This window comes from Eptatretus burgeri, chromosome 3 (genome assembly GCF_056783735.1).
Source record: "Eptatretus burgeri isolate ZD-2024b chromosome 3, Ebu_testis_v1, whole genome shotgun sequence".
Lineage (NCBI taxonomy): Eukaryota > Metazoa > Chordata > Myxini > Myxiniformes > Myxinidae > Eptatretus > Eptatretus burgeri.
The window spans coordinates 18,429,142-18,447,445 of NC_140963.1; the positions used below are offsets into that span (position 1 = coordinate 18,429,142).

General features: G+C 40.3%; 1 protein-coding gene across 4 annotated transcripts in view; it reads left to right on the plus strand.

The window, feature by feature from the left end:
- The window catches only part of STK11IP (serine/threonine kinase 11 interacting protein), a 107,357-nt gene extending 91,495 nt beyond the window's left edge, over positions 1 to 15,862 (plus strand). For all 4 annotated transcript variants that reach the window (XM_085872550.1, XM_085872551.1, XM_085872552.1 and 1 more), the window contains 7 exons: positions 3,481 to 3,590; positions 4,451 to 4,548; positions 4,801 to 4,991; positions 6,477 to 6,561; positions 6,676 to 6,764; positions 9,937 to 10,181; positions 12,029 to 15,862. In XM_085872550.1, coding sequence (XP_085728676.1) covers positions 3,481 to 3,590; positions 4,451 to 4,548; positions 4,801 to 4,991; positions 6,477 to 6,561; positions 6,676 to 6,764; positions 9,937 to 10,181; positions 12,029 to 12,190 — 980 coding nt within the window. In that variant the 3' untranslated portion in view covers positions 12,191 to 15,862. The remainder of the gene's footprint in view (positions 1 to 3,480; positions 3,591 to 4,450; positions 4,549 to 4,800; positions 4,992 to 6,476; positions 6,562 to 6,675; positions 6,765 to 9,936; positions 10,182 to 12,028) is intronic.
- Positions 15,863 to 18,304: the final 2,442 nt, after the last annotated feature.

Consider the following 18,304-nt stretch of genomic DNA (forward strand, 5'->3'; position numbering starts at 1 on the left):
ATATATATATATATATATATATATATATATATATATATATATATATATATATATATATATATATATATATATATATATATATATATATATATATATATATATATATATATATATATATATATATATATATATATATATATATATATATATATATATATATATATATATATATATATATATATATATATATATATATATATATATATATATATATATATATATGTATATATATATATATATATATATATATATATATATATATATATATATATATATGTATATGTATATATATATATATATATATATATATATATTTATATATATGTATTTGTATATATATATATATATATATATATGTATATTTATATATATATATATATATATATGTATTTATATATGTATATATATATATTTATATATATATGTATATATATATGTATATATATATGTATATATATATGTATATATATATGTATGTATATATATATGTATATATATATGTATGTATATATATATGTATATATATATATGTATATGTATATATATACATATATATATACATACATATATATATACATATATATATACATACATATATATATACATATATATATACATATATATATATATATATATATATATATATATATATATATATATATGTATATATGTGTATATATATATATATATATATATATATATATATATATATATATATATATATGTATATATATATGTGTATATGTATATGTATATATGTATATATATATGTGTATATGTATATGTATATATATATATATATATATGTATATATATATATGTATATATATATATATATATATATATATATATATATATATATATATATATATGTGTGGAATCCCACCCGATTCACTTTCTATAGCCTGATGACCCGGATCCAGGAAAACCAAATTCCATTGCATTTTTATCATGTTTACCATGATATCCTACTGATCTTGTACGTTTGTGTGGTTAGAACAAGCTTTTCAAAATCAGTTCGTGCTCAAAAAGGATGCAGCATACATTTATTGTTTTTAAATATCAGACGTTAAAGTCTCACTTCTTAAATCACCACCAATAAAAAAATATTTGGATTGGGGGGGATAAGTTCAGACACCCTCCACCACCACACCCCCAACCCCCCCCCCTCCCCAGAGATGGCAATTTCAATTTCAAGTGCAGTGCCAGGCATTGAAAAAAAAACCAGGGCAAGTGAAGTCCACCCATCCCCCCTCCCTTTCCTGTTGAGATATTCAGTGCGGTAAACCGCACCATGTGTATTGTTGTGGGGCCGGGTGTCGGCCGCGAGCACGACCGCTAGATGGAGCAGTAGAGTCGGCTCGACCGATCACCCCGAATTTAGATCGTACCTTTTCGGAAAACTCCGGAAAAGTACGGGTCCCTTATTGGACCGAAATTCGCCAATAGACAGACGACGTGGGGTATGGTCGATTGCCAATTTCAAATTACCTAAATACCCACGTGGTCCAAACTACCGGGGAAATTCACCCTCGACGATGCTCTCGTACGGAACGAGCCGCTCAGCGTACTCGAACCGTGTGCGATCCGAGCGGTTTGATCGCCGAGATCGGTCGGTCCCAAATATCCCGTTACAATGGCAATGGCCTGGCTAATTTCCCAACACGCAGCACACTAAGTCAATGAAGGAATCGACACGAACGAGCTGAAACATTTAACAATCGAGGTATTTATTCACAATAATGATTGGGGAACGAAGGAAGCACGCAAGGGCAGAGTTAAACCAAATATTAATAAATGCACGTATATACAAGCAAAAAGCACTTGTACCATTCACTACTTATATGACTGGTGCCACGAACACACATACGCACACACCCAAAATGATCGGACCAAATGGTCTTTATTGAGGCCTATCTCAGACCTGTCCGCCTCGTGCGGTCTTCAAGGACCAGGTCCTCGGGGCAGAACTGGACCCCCAGCACGATCCAGGCGAACCAAGTCGGCAGGGCGAAGGCTGGCGGGAGAAGACCCTCCGTGGCACTGCCCACTCCGTGCGCAGACACCCTTGCACTCAATCGCCCTGCGCGCAGATGTTCACACTTCTTGCCAGGACCAGAACGACGACGAACGCGCAGACCGCTCCAGACCCAGAACGATGACGAATGTGCAGACTGTGCCTATAAGTATACCCCCCCTCTTCAGAGGGGGGGGCTCCTCGTGACCCTCCCTCTCTCACTGGCTGGTTTTGGCACGCAAAATCGCTCTTCGTCTCTCTCACTGGCCAAAACGGGCGGCAAGCTCCTTGATTGGCCCAGAGGCGTGGTGACGTCACGCAGAGCCCTTTCCTCCTGTCGCGGGATCTGATTGGCCGGGCGACGGTCACCCCACTCGTTGCATGCTGATTGGTCGAGGGCCGCCGCGTGACTCTTCCTTGAACTCCACCCACCATGACGTTGGCCAGATCAAGGTGAAGGAAGCGAAGTGAAGGTGAGGGTAATGCGGTGTGGTCGGCGTTGATGTTGGTGTATAAAAATAAAAGAAAAACCCTCACTATCAAAATAACTGCACAGCGCATGAACATTTAATTACCCATTAGACTCGGGTCGGGACCCTAACTGGCAACATGTACTTACCGACATAACTTATCAATAGGACCTGTATGTTGTGTGCTCATGGCTTACAGATTCGCAACAGTATTACTGAAATATTCAATGGATTGTGGAATAATAGAGAGCATACAAAGTTTCATTCTTATTCTTGTGGTTGATTACATCCTGACCGAAGGTGGAAGGAGGTTGTTTTCACCTCTGTCTGTCTGTCTGTCTGTTTGTCTGGTTGTTTGTTTGTCTTTGAGCAGGATATCTCAAAAAGTTGTGGATGTATGTGGATGAAATTTGGTGAGCAGGTTGTGTTTGTGACAAGGATGACTTGATTAGATTTTTGTGTAGTTCCGGATCCGATAATTTTAAAGTGATTTTCACCATTGAGAGATAGGGCTAAAAACGATATATACTGTAGCATGATATCTCAAAACATTGTGGACGGATGCAACTTGATGGACACGTTGGGTTTGTGACAAGGAAGAATTGATTCGCTTTTGTTGAAGATCCAAATACATATTATATCTAGATGTGAGAACTTTTTAATTTTTAAGTGATTTTTCACTTTTGAGAGATGAGGCCAAAAACGATATGTAGCATATTAAAAAAAAAAAATTGGGCCCGATATGATCTACTGGTTCAGGCATTGTGTGGCGGAGGTATGTGCTCTACCTAGTGCCCTTCTAGTTTTACTTGTTAGATAAAGCATTTGTATTAAAAGTCCTGGATAACAGCCTTTTTCTCTATGGCTGTGTGAAACCATGTAATCGAGTGCAAGTGTACCACAAAGTTAATTGTTTGCTTTCTATACAAAGAATGTTTAATGTTACATTGTGAAATGACTAATAACTTATTTTTTTCTCAATATATTTTGCAGATTTAGACCTCAAACCAAAGGACTTTGCATCAGTGGATCACCGATTAAAATTGTACTTCGAGTTGAATGTGTTTGAAAGTGACAGCGAAAGGTTTTGCTGTTTCTTGTTGGTAAGAGGATACCTGCTGCTTGTAAGATGTTGTACATTTTGTTTTGAAACTATATTTTGAAGAAAAGCAACAATGGGGAGAAAAGTATCGACAATACATTTACCAATCGTACTTCCTGGCTGTTACGGTGAGCATCCACCACAGATTGTCTCGCATGGTAAAACCTCATAATCCACAAAGAACAACAGTCCATCTGCCACCCAGACGATTGTTCCCACTAATGCAAACCATTCAACTAGAAGGCATGTGATGCGATCGGCGGGTAAATCGAAATGTGTGGAGCGCGACGAGCACTCCCCCGATCTCCAATGGACATAAAGTCCGACAACAAAACGTCACCTCCAATCCGGAGGTTTCAGCCTGGTGACTGTCAAATAGAGGGTAAATAAGCCTGAAATCCGAATAGGCGGTTCCGTTTGATGTTTAATCAATGTTGACCATATAATCTATCTGTTTGACAGAGTCGCTGTGAGCCTCTGGGTTGGAGGTGATGCTTTGGTGTATGACTTTATGTCCATTGGAGATTGGGGAAGTGCTTGTCATGCTCCATCAGATATTTTGATTTTATATATATATATATATATATATATATATATATATATATATATATATATATATATATATATATATATATATATATATATATATATATATATATATATATATATATATATATATATATATATATATATATATATATATATATATATATATATATATATATATATATATATTCCTGAATTTAATCGCAAGCTTGATGTCATTTCCAACCCATGCGGACGATTTTGTTTTTACTTGAATTCAGCCATTACCTCGTATTAGATTTTCTTTGATGTGCCTATTATTTTTATTTTTTTTAGACATCGACTGTAACCACTTTCAAGAGAAAAGAGTTCCAGTCACTGCTTATTTTCACAAGCACAATGCTCTACTGCCTCGAGATCACAGGAGAAATCAGGTGTGTTTACCTGTGATGAAACTGGCCTTTCACTGTTCATAGTGATTAGTTGGCATTTTTTTTCAGACTATTAACTTGAATATTGCTTCCATGGGATTAAATATTTGTCATAGGTTGTTGGCATATCCGTTACACAAACCTGACAATCATTTACTTTTAAGCAAGTGCTTCATGTTGTCATTTTCACGTCCCCCTCTCCCTCCCACCCTCCACACCCTGTCCCCACCCCAATTCCACTACCCTATCTGGTAGGTCCGAAGAGGATCCATCGGCCTGGTTACAGCTTGCCAGCACATACCGCTTAGTGAACTTGGTCTCTGTGGAATTAGGGCGTGGACACCAGAGCCTGCAGCTGCTGTTTTATGGAATAAGTGGCTTGGAATCCGTCACTGCCATCATCAGGGATCGAGTCCGCTGCACTTCTTTCCTTGGATTGCTTACAGGTACTGTATCGTGTGAATCGTGGAACTTTTCGAGTTGAATGTTCCTTCATTTCAAATACAACATTGCATAAAACCACTAATTCAAGTTAAAAGTATTGGTGTCAAACCAAGTTGAAGGCTCATTTCACAGATTGACAATTAATAACTCTGGCCCTTATCACATTTTTCTGTTCACATCCATCTTTTCATAAAAACTAGTGCCTTTCAATACCAAGTCCGACTTCAGTGAAATTACCAATAATTTATATCGAGAAAGACTTGTTCTGTCTTTAGCGGGGAGCAGGGGGTAGGTGGTGGGGGGGGGGTTGTTGTGGGTGAATCATGAAACTTGTGCTATGGGAAAGAAAGTTTTATGTGGACACAATTTTGAGTTCTAGACAGATTTTCATCTGGCATACAACACTGTATTTCCAGATGTAGAGGCCTCCTGAACGAAGTTTGGGAAAGTTAAACTGATTAATCTCTGATGTTGAAAGACTATGAGGTGGGGGTTCGAGGGTGCAAAGGCTGAGCAGAACTACTGTAAGGAATTGTAAGTGCAGGAAAGGTGCATCATATTGATTGGGGGAGAGACGTGCAGGCCCAGAGCAGGAATATAATGATTATGGCAAGGCCAGACACAATAATCTATGGTCGGCTGGCTTCAGACTTCGAATGGCATGTTTAATTTTGCAACAATTGTGTATGGCAAGTCCAGGCTGCACAGTGAGGTTGTTAAAGCCAGGACATTAAATCTGTGCCAGGTCACATGATGCTGGGTAGCAAGAAACAAATGGTTCTGATTCGTTTTACAAACAGCTGCCTGACTTTGTGGCTTTTCTGTAATCTTGACCCAAATCTTGCTGAAATCGCTAAGCTCAAAAAGTTACGAAATGGGATGTTTTAGCAGAAATCCATACAGGTCAGATTTTATCACAGGGTACTCGCCGGTAAATTAGGAGAAAACCTCAGTTCCATGGGATTGAAAAAGGAATTTGTTTTGCAATGAAAACGTGCACAGGGAGGTTGGAAAACGAGTTTTGTGACACCAGCGGTGCTACTGTTAACTTGATAACAATCAATGACACACCAGTGAAGAAATGATTTTTGAAAGTTGATGTTTTTAATTAATTTTATTGAACGTTTTATTTCGAAATATCTGGTTATAAAAATGTAAAGAATTCTCGAGTCAGCATTTGAAAAACAGATCATGGTACTTGTGGTGCCTTGATGAGCGAAACTGCGTTCGTGTTTGGGTCGAATCGGAAAGTTGGCGAAGTGAAGCCATAGCGAGTGAATGTTCACACAAAGTACGTTATTGGGTGATTGAACGATTTCCTTTTCGCACAGTCATTCCTTCAACCAATCATTCTTACTTTCATTCCATCTGCCATAGATATACAAACCCATCCTATCAATCCTTGTCTGCTGTTACTATTTCATGATGTGTTTTTCATTTTCTTAATGTACTTTTAAAATAACCTCACTCTGGTCTTTTCCCTTTAGACCTCATCAAGCGTGTCACTCTACAGAATGGCAGCAAGTTTGACAATTTCACCAAAGCCAGTCTGAGGAGCAGTTGCAAGTTGATGTATGTATTGCGAACTTGTGATATCCTTCACGTTTCGCTTCATTCAGGCAACCTAATGCCTGCTGTGCTGGCATGGCCAGGTAGAGTTCTACTGTTATAATTTTATGAGTGCAGGCAGGTGCTGCAGGATGCTGATGTACTTGATCCAAGTCAGGAGGAGAATCTACAGGATTGCCTCTACCTCCTTGCTTTCCTGCTTCATGGTGCGTTCCTATCTCTCTCTTATATTTTGACACACACACACACACACACACACACACACACACACACACACACACACACACACACACACACACACACACACACATACACACACACACACACACCATGACAAGAATGTACCTGCCAAGATGAGAAGGAGGTAGCGACCTGAAGGAACTCGACTGACTACACAGAATGACAACCGTAGGATTGGCCGAGTACATGAAAAATCTAACAGACCACCTAATCCAATTTGTATGCAAACACAGACAGCAAGCTAGTGAGGGTGTCCCAAACCCACACAGCAAAAATGTATTTCCAAAGACAGGTGCGAATAGATCTCGCACATTAAACCAAAACAGCAACAAATTCAGCCCCGATGATTACAAAAAAAGACAAAAGAAAATTATAAAGCGAAATATCAACAGATAAACACTGACAACTGGAAAAATGATAAAAGAGCAGGAAGATGTAAAACTAAGAGTTGGACAGATTGGGCATAGGTAAAGAAGGCTCTTTGGAATGGCTAAGAAGAGGTCAGCTCAACGAGGATGGAGAACGAATCATTATACGAGGTCCATCTAAAAAGTAATGGGACTGAGCCTGCTGTGTGCTCCACTTACACAACTTGAATGAACCTGTTGCGTCACAGTCTTTCGCAACATTCCAGCAATGTATATGATTGGTGATGGTTGATTGCGCTCATTGTGTGATTTTTTACAGGTCGTGCCTTTAGACGTTGTCTAGTCTGAGTTGTCGCGCTTTGAGTCGTGAGCAGAGAGCCAATCTGAAGTTTTTTGCCAAGCTTGATAAAACACCTTCTGAATCCTTCGCAATGCTGCAGCAAGTCTTCAGGGAAGAAACTATGTCACGTGCACGTGCATTTGAATGGTACAAGAAGTTTAAAGAGGGACGAGAGGAGGTTGAAGACGATCCACAGTCTGGAAGACCTCCAACGAGCAGACCGGCGCACAACAAAGAGCGTGTGAAGCAGATGATGTGTGCAGATCGTCGACTCATGGTGCGGATGATTCCTGAGGAACTTTCCATCAATAAGGACACTGTCTGGAGCATCATCACTGAAAATCTCGAAATGCGCAAGGTGTGCGCAAAGATGGTCCCCAAGCTGTTGTACGAGGACCAGAAACGGCAAAGAGTCACTGTCTGTCATGACATTATTGAGCGCCTCGAGGACGATCCAGACCTGCTCGGGAGAGTCATTACTGGCGATGAATCGTGGATATTCGAATACGATCCCGAGACCAAACGGCAGTCATCAGTGGAAAAGTCCGGCATCACCAAGACGAATGAAAGCAAGGATGTCAACGTCGAAGGTCAAGGTGATGCTCATGGCGTTTTTTGACATCAAGGGCATCATCCACTTCGAGTTTCTACCACAGGGTCAAACAGTGAATCAATACGTGAACAAGGAGATCCTCCGGCGCCTCATGAGATCAGTCTGGGACAAGTGGAGGGATCTGTGGGAGAACAACGCCTGGGTGCTCCACCATGACAACGCCCCTGCTCACAGTGCCCTGAGCATCCGACAGTTTCTGGCGGAGAGGAACGTGCCAACTCTGGAGCAACCCTCGTATTCGCCAGACTTTGCCCGTTGTGATTTTTTTTCCTATTCCCCAAGCTCAAGGGGGTGATCAAGGGGACCCGATTTCCTGATGTGGAGGCCATCAAAAGGGCCATGACGACGGAGCTCTGGAGGATTCCAGAAGAAGCCTTCCGGGGGTGCATCAAAGCGTGGAAGAAGAGGATGGACAAGTGTGTGACACTGGAGGGAAACTATTTTGAAGGGGACAATCTGTGATTTCAATATATTTTTTGGAATAAAATTTCTGTGAAGTCAGTCGTTACTTTTTAGACGGACCTCGTATAATCCCAAGACCAGGGACACTACACCATTGGCTTTAAGAAGATGGCAGGACTGAGTCAATCAGACAAGTGTGGATTCTGCAAAGTAGAAACAGAAAGCATGAGTCACTTCCTATCGGGATGTAAAAAAACTCATGTCAGTACAGCTGTGCACACAAAGCATGTCGAGTAATCCACCGGTACATCTGCAAAAAATTTGATATCCCAGTTTCAGAAAACTCGTGGAAACGTGAACCAAAAGCAATCATCGAAAATGAGGAAGTGATCATTGAAATCATTCAAAACTATTTGTTTCGACCTAACGATCTCATTGAGCGTGAACACAGAAAATAAGGTATTGCGAATTGAGGTGTCAGTACCCAGTGAGTTTGGCCTAAACAACGCAGAAATCAAGAAGCACCAGGGCCTCAAGAATGAAGTGAAAAAATCTTGGAAGCGAAAGAATGCCGAAGCTGTACCAGTGATAAATTGGAGCTCCAAGAATGATGAAGAAGAACCTCACAGATATCTTAAAAACCATCCCTGTGAATACTACTCCAAATGAACTGCAGTTGTAAGCTGTCCGAGGCTCGGTGACGATCCTGCATAGGCAAAAATAACATTCCTTTCCTGCAGTAATTCTCTGTAGACCACTGTAGTAAATGAGAGTACAACTCTCATATACTGTAGTTCTTATTAGCATTTTTGCCTGGGGAGCAGAACCCTCGGAACAAAACTTTGAGAAAACCGTCACAGCTTGGTCCATGGATCGTGCGTGACCCCTTAATGAAACGAAGGTGGACACTCCAAGACCTGAGAGGACTCCATTTCACCTTCTGAAACCCACATATGGAGATAACAATCAACGACACAATTACACACTCATGCACACACACACACACACACCTTCAGTTTTCATCAATGAATTTACCTGATGGTGAGGCACGTCACATTTCTACAGATGTGGTTAAAGATTATTATGTGATTCAATTGGTACAATTTAGCAAGCTTAACATTTACTTTTAAAACTCCATCGTTCGAATGCTTCATTTTACATCTTGATACTTTTCTCAATGAGATTTCCAAGTTGGTTTAGTCCACACACTTTATTTAATTTCATTTATTTTTGCAAGCTTCTTTCCTCAGTTGACCGTGTTAGTTTTTAATAGTGAAGTGCTGATCCATATATGGTTGTTTGGCTGTATTTGATGTCCATCGTTTTGAAAAGTGGGGATTTAAGGGAGCACCTTGTTCTGTTCTCACCAATATTGTTGCTTTTCAGCACATTTTGTGGACATCGGTTTCTTGCAGATGATGTGGCAGAACCAGTGACTGTGGTAGCGACGCCGGAATGCCTCTGCTTACTCCACGAGGAACATGGCTGGAATCAAGGTGCCTGCAATTTGGGTGATGAACGCCAAGGAGATGAGAGCAGGGTGGCAGATGCGGAGCTTGAACAGTTTGTTCTAAAAGAGCGACAACCTATTGGCTCCCTGTCGGGTGTTGAACAATATCGGCTGGCTCCATCTGATATTTGTTTCATATTTTACAATGAGGTAATCACATTCGTTTTTACAGAATTTTTTTAACTGAAGGTGCGTGCGTGCATCGACATAAGGCTTCAGTGTATATGCACTCACATTGGGTTGAATCTCAACCTAAATGATTATCCACGTGTATTGCATGGAGAATGCTGCAACAACATAGCCGCCATACAATGGAAGGACATTTGGGTCGAGCATGTCATCACTGGCGATTGTTGGACGTTAAAGATCCCATTGTGTTTTTTTCACGAAGAGTAGTATAGGCAGATTATCATCAATACCCTGGTCACGAAGGCTGCAGGCATTCCAAATTCCTGTTATATTCAATGGAACGCCAGGCCTGGCCAAGCGGTTTTTCAAACATTTGGGCCATAATTTTTCTCCTGGCCAAACCCACAAAAAGGTGAGAATCATTGGAGTTGTTGAACATCAAGTAGTAGTGCTCTATTAGTTTATACAGTGCCTCCAGAAAGTCCACACCCCCTTTCAAAATTTTCACCTTTTGTTGCCTTATGAGGCAAACAAATTTGCCTGGAATTGAATTGCATTAAATGAGACTTTTTCCACCTTTTATTTACACATCCTAACCAACAACTTCCAAGTGAAAAACAAATTCTACAAATTTCAGAAAATTAATTAAAAATACAAAACTAGAATATCTTGGTTGGATAAGTGTCTCTCCCCTGAGTTCATACTTGATGGAAGCACCTGTGACAGCAATTACAGCTTTGAGTCTGTTGGGATAGGTCTCTACCAACTTTGCACACCTTGCTTAGGTAATATTTGCCTCTCTGATCAGTCTCCTCCTTGCTTGGTCATCCAGTTTGGAGCGATGGCCTGATTACGGCAGGGTCTTGGTGGTACCATACGCCTTCCACTTCTTAATGATTGTCTTGACTGTGCTCCAAGGGATATTCAAGGTGTTTTCAATATTTTGATACCCATCCCCTGATCTGTGCCTTTCCAAAACTTTATCTCGGAGGTCTTTTGAAAGCTCCTTGGTGCTCATAGTTGAGTCTTTGCTGTGAAATGCACTATCCTGTGGAGGAAACCTACAGGAACAGCTGATTTTATTCTGAAATAATCAGAATCATGACAAATTAACACAGGTGGAGGCCAATTCACTTGGTGTGTGATTTTGAAGGTGATTGGTCACACCTGAGCTAATTTACAATTGTTATTATAAGGGGGGTGGACACTGATTCGACCAAGATATTGTAGTTTTGTATTTTTAATTAATTTTCTGAAATTTGTAGAATTTGTTTTTCCCTTGGAAGTTGTACGTTACGATGTGTAAATAGAGGTGGAAAAAGTCTGATTTAATGCAATTTAATTCCAGGCTATAAGGTAACAAAAGGTGAAAATTTTAAAAGGAGGCGTAGACTTTCTCGAGGCACTGTAGTGATGGCAAGGCCCAAGTTTCTCCCTGCCCAAATGTAGGGAGGGCGATACAGATAGGACAAGGAAACTGAGGGGCTAAGTGGACAAAAGACATGGGCAGGAAGAAAATAAAAAGAGAGAACACAAGAAACAGCCCGGCCTGTAAAAGCCGAGTCTGGTGGGAGAGGGAAAGTCGCACCACAAACACAAATGTATGAACAATGTGTGAGAGGTGCCTGTGGGTGACTCATCACATACCTGAGCAAGATTTGAATCTGGATTAGTTAAGCCAAGTGAAATGTGTTTTCTTGTACGTGAACAGCCTATCGGAAAATGAACCCAAACAGAGCTCGTGGGAAGCTCTGAGCATACCTTGCATGTGGCTATTTATATTTTTAATTTTTTATTGAATCCTTGTTTTTGACAATTTCCTTGTTGCTGGTTCATTGTAAAGTTTGCTAATCTGTCCACTCCACCAGAATACAAATGAGGAGAGCTGTTGGCATTTGCAAATGGAGACTCCAAAATTGTGTTCGGAGCTGCTGGATTTGGTGCGACTTCCTTGGGAAGAGCTATTCTCCTTGGAGCTTATTCCTTCCTTCCATGAGCTACCCACTCGGCAAGTTTTAGATTCCCGATAGAGCTGGGAAGATTGTAAGAGTGTGGTGTTGGACTGGTTCATATCCTATCTTGACAAACACGTGACGAACATTGCTGTTCAAGCTCCGAATGCTCTCTCGTGCATCTCCAAGGGATTGTGATGCTTCCTGTACATAGTAGTTTTATTTTTACCCCGGTGCACCAGCCTCTTTTTGAGCCACGCGGTGCTTATTATTGAATGGCTTTGTACAGATGCAGTACCGTTTTGTACTGTGACAGAGGGACAACTGTACTTGTTCTGTCATTGCATTGTTCGCATCGACTGATTATTATTATAAAAAATTTTTTTTGGCCGACTCCAGATAATGTCGTTCATATTTTGGAAATTTATTTTTGTATGCAGCTTGTACATTAATGGCACATGGACCATGCGTGCTTAACCAAAGCAGCTGTCACAAGATTCGATATGGCTTTGATACCGGTGGAGTCCATAGTTTTTGAATGCATACCGAAATGTTTTCAAATGTACCATATATATATATATATATATATATATATATATATATATATATATATATATATATATATATATATATATATATATATATATATATATATATATATATATATATATATATATATATATATATATATATATATATATATCTGAACACCTGAACGTGTGTGTGTGTGTGTGTGTGTGTGTGTGTGTGTGTGTGTGTGTGTGTGTGTGTGTGTGTGTGTATATGTATATACATATACATATACTTTCCCTTGGATGCCTTTGGACGTGTTTACACAGACTTTTAATTTTGTATGTAACATTGCTCACTGATTAGCCTCGCCATTTATGCCCTCCATGTTTTAATGTCATATATATATATATATATATATATCTTTTTTTTAGCCTGACTGGAGGGGGTAAAGAGCAGGCTTTATGACTCGCAGTAACGATGAAAAACACGAATTCTGACATTAACGTGCACATTGGTTTGTCTTGCACTCTTTGTGCTTTTGAAGATTTAATTGCATTCATCAGTCCTGTGGTTACCGTAGGGAGCAGTACACTACAACCTGAAACGGCTGCGGCTATTCTTTTGGCATTTTTTTTCATAACAATACTCGTTGGAAGTTTTATTGCAGAGCATCACCTAAGGTCTCATTGTTGTGATTCTAATGGATGATTTTATGAAAGTCTCATTGCACGGAATACAGGAAGTCAGAAAATGCTTTGTGGTGAACAGGGGAAGCATGTATGAGTACTTGTGGTTTTGCAGCATTCTGAGCTTTTTGCCTTTACGAAATGTAATTGAATAGCAAGAGTAAAATAACATTGAAACTTCCCTAACTGATGTGTTATGAGAGGACATGAATGTACTCTCTACATCATGTTATTTGGCATTCCCTAATGAAGTCCATTATGTGGGACTTCTTTGAGATTCACCTGAACCCTCTTCTAGATAATTTGAGAGTAAAGCGAAGTTAATGATAACTACTTTGTTTCTCGGGGTATTTCTAGATTAACCGCAAGCATATTCTGCAGTTTGTTGTAACGCTCGACTACCAGGAGCATAGAAGTCTTTGGTGGGGGTTACGCAGCCAATTCAGGACATGTGCTTCTCACCTCGATGCCCCTTAATTGTTTTGAATAAACGGAAATGAAATGTTGATAAAATTGGATTGGAGGACGTGATGTGTTCGGAACTTCTCATCCCTTCTCTGCAAGGGTTGAAGTTGTCATGGTTGCTGTATGATTGTGAGCATGATCTTGCAACAATATGGCAGTATTTAAGGAGAAACCTGACCACCGTTTGTATTTTATAAATTACACGCCAAACGGCATTGCAAAACAGATCACTGTGGTATTACGGATGATGGTTTCAGCACTTGCAAGAAAATTTGAACACATCTACACCCTCCAAGTATTAAAACACTGTTGCTTTTCCGCTTGGTGGCTTTAATTATTTTCATTCATGGAGACTCGGAATATGGCCACTCCATGCTTGACACCTTGGACTTCGGATTGACCTGATCGTGTCTCGCCACATATCAGTCTTGTTCAACAAACTTGTAAATACATCATCGCAGTGTCCAAAATGAAGTGCCCCCAAATGGCCAGACAAAATGCCTTCGGATCAAAGAAGATATCTTTTCGTTTTGGCAAGATATGTTAGTCAGCTTGTATGTTTTTTTTATTTTTTTTGTTTGTCTGTAATCACATATCGATCACTCTGCAGAGCACAGTTATCATTGGAAATTTTTGTAACTTCGCATATCAGAGTCCTATAGAGGTCCCTTTCAGCGCATAAAATTTTCAAGGTCAAGGTCTGGGTCAATGTCACTTTGTCGCAAATCAGGGGAATCAACGAAACCCTTATTTTTTGAGTAATTTTGATCGGATCGTCTGCAAACTTCATGGAAATATAGTTCATGGTCTGGCGCTCAGCTGATTAATTTTTGGTCGCGATCGGCCTTGACTTTCATGGTTAGCGCTGGAGGTCGAAAGTTTTTGACCCCAAGGTCAAATTTTGAAATCTTAGATACCATATCGAGTAATACCTCATATGAAAGCGCTTTATAAGTGCTTTCCAGATCTGTCAAAAGTTTGACGCTATGACGTCATGACGAAAAAACGGATTTTTCATGAAAATTTTATTTCCTCAGTTCTCATCAAAATCTCTTGATATTTCATGTACAACGGTCCTGGAGAGATACCATTAACCGTACGAAAATATAAAGGTCAAGGTCAAAGGTCAAGGTCACAAAAAGGTCAAGCATCAAGGTCCACGAAACCCTTATTTTTTTGAGTAACTTTAATCGAATAAATAAGTGACTCATGTTCACATTTTGGCAAGATACTGGTCACCCTGGGGGTGACATTGTTTTTTTTTTTTGTTTTTTTTTTGGAGCCTACCTGGTGCTTGCTTTATTGGGTTTTCAGGTGTGAACCAATGGTGGTTTCCACACCTCCAACATCGATGCAAAGTTCTGCTGCAACATTTGGCACATGATGTGCCCTAATGCTGAAAAATATTGATTTCACACAGGAAATGTTTTCAGGAGTGAGAACACTTGCTTGTTTGCACATGAGCATGTTGATCATTATCAATTCACATCTGTGAGAAAGAGATGTCGGTGAACCGTGCAATAAATATGTAAAGAACAGCTGGTGTGACATTGGTTCACAGCTAGAAATGTCGTCATTATATGCTGTTCCATAGCGTACGACGTATGGTCGCTGCTGTCTTGGCAATACCCAGAATGCTTTTCACAGCAGTGACATCCTCAATGATGACCGCTTTGCCGGTAGCATTTTGCAAGATTTCAGCGACTGTCATTCATTTCCGATTGTAGAACGATGCTGCAGGTTAAGCTTGAATGGCATTTCTTACTTGGTCTTCAATACGAAGATCATGGTTTGTCTTTGGATCAAGCACTTTGATCACTTTGGGTTTAAGACTAATAACTTAAGCTAATTGTATTTTGATTAGTTATCTACATTAAGGCAATATACTCTTTGGAATTTGGAATGTTTGTTTGCCTAACAGGTGGTTTCTCTTCAATCAAAGATGTTGCATAAAAATACATGATAAATGGAGGCACAAAGTATTTAATGCATGCATATCTGTTTCTTGTACAATTTTTAGGACAGGTGGCTGTACAAAAATGCTGTAATTAATATTTTTCTGAAAATAAAATGTTTTTCTGCTTTTCTTCCTTGTTATTATTGCCATTTGTATTGAATATGGCATGGTTAGTGTTTGGCAGGCTGGCAGGATCACTCGGCCTTTAAGCTGTCAAAAAGGCCGATCTTTAGAATGAGGCACACAAGGGAAAGGTAAGATGGGATGGATGGGTGGATGGGGGAGCAGGTTCAGTGAAGTCAATGCACCACGAGGGGAAGCCTCATTATGTTCAGCTTTTACTGGGTCGCCGAAATAGGTGACCCTTATTGTCAGTAATTCTGTCTGTTTGTTTGGATGTTTGTTCGTTTGTCATCAGCATAATTGGGAGTAAACGTGGGCCGATTTTGACCAAACTCAGGTGGTAGGTACATCTTATGACCTAGTGCTTTGGAAATTGTGATGGTTGCTAGGGACGCTTTGGTTCCCGAGCAACAACCGAAAAACCTTCAAAATCGGTACTCTTCATGCGAAATCAATTCCGAAAGCCATTATCCCAACGTAGGGTTATGAAATTTGGCACGAATGATCTACAGGTGATGCTCTATCAAATATTTTCCGTTTTTTGTGATATATGGAACACTTTACCTCCTGCTCGGCGACCCATCGCCGCCTACCGGCTTGTATGTAATATTTCCGACCGTGCAAAGCAATGTGCTTCGTGAATGGCCAAATTAAATAAAACTATGTTCAAGCAGAAAACCCAGCTTCCCCCGGATGAGATCTGTATCCCGCCAATCTCTTAAAACGACTTTGTTTTACCAATTGGGTTTGCACATGCAAGAAGGCAGGAATCAGGTGAAACGTCTCTTCATGTTAATGGAAAGACGGTCAAAACAACACGAACAGAGAATCCTGGGATGAGAGGTACACTGAAGCGATGAATAAATAGAAATATACCCATCAGAGATGGGGAATCCCCTGCTATTGAAACATTTTTTTTGAAGATGGCCACCCCAGTCGGCCATCTTGGATCCGGCCACGCCCAAAATCAATAGGGTTCTTCCTTTTTAGGTGGTACATGTGTGACCCAAATTTCAAATCGATATGGCAAACCATTTATGAGTTATCACACTCAGCTATAAATGTTGACGCCCAGCCAGCCGGACGGACGGACGGACGGACGACCCGGGTGACAACAATATCCCCCTTCCGTCACGCGGCGGGGCATAAAAACTTAAATACACACAACTTAGAAATGGAAATTCATTCACAATGGTCAAAGGAAGAGGGAGGGGGGGGTGCAGGCAAGGTTTTAAAGAATATGGGGGTGTGCAAGCAGGTTCCAATACAGGCAGCTCAGGAATCAGGGGAGCATGGGTCAGCAGTCCGACACCATCACCAATTATTAATGTTCTTCGTTCACGGTCAGGCACCACGGGCCAATGACTTGGCATATCGCCGCCTCTTTGTTGATGTCATGTGGACGTGGTGTTGCCACCAGCACCGCCTGACCCAAAGTATAGACACAATGTGGCACACCAATGTTGGCACACCTTCTGGATTCCTCGTGATGGCTGTTCCTGTCCCGGAAGCCTTGAACTTGGAGCATGGGCCGCAAAGGTAGTTTAAAAAGCGAAATCCAACCCTCCCCTCCCCTTACCTTGCCTCAGAACATCACTTATGGGTTCTTGGTTACAGAAGATGTTCGAACCTACACAGCCCACACTAAGTTAACATAATATCTAATTTCTACTCCCCCCCCACCCCCCCAGCATAAACATATTTCGGGTATTCGGCCCGAGACATTACAGCACCTTTGAGAGAAGGAAAAAAACTGCCATTGGAACAAGAAAATTTTGAGCAGTTTTCAAATCGATCTAAAATCTTTCTGTACCAGCTATAGACATTGGATGCTGTTCCATCCACGGCATTCCTTCTGCAGTTTATCTTTCAAACGAGGATTGTTTGAGATGCCCAGCTTTATACAATCAATCCATGACCATAGCAGATCATGAGGGTGCCATATTAGCGTTCCGATGTTCAAATGGACCCTGTGGTGCCTATCTCTTCTCCAGGCCTGGTTCGGACAATAATTTGTAATTTGTTGAAGATGCCAGCAATAACTCGTCTACTCTTCATCAAAAGGCAATTGGGGTCTTTGAAATCTGCCAACTAATTCTAGCAAATGGGACACCCGGTTGGACGGTGTACCCTGTGATGCAATGCCCTCCCTTTGGCACACCAATCCGATAGTTTATTATATGTTGTCAAGAATCAAACCCAGACGACCGCTCAAAGGTAAGCGTTATCTCTGCACAATCCTAACGTGTTATCACAAAAGGAAAGGATGAGTACAAATTTATTTTTTGTCTCACCCTAAAGGGTAATTGGAGACTTGCAATGCCCCTGTCTGTGTGTCTGTATGTGTGTCTGCATCTGTATGTTTTTCTGTGCAACCACTTGTCCGATCAATGTGAAACTTTAAACATCGGAGGGACTCCCCATGGAGAATATTTTATTGCTAACTCT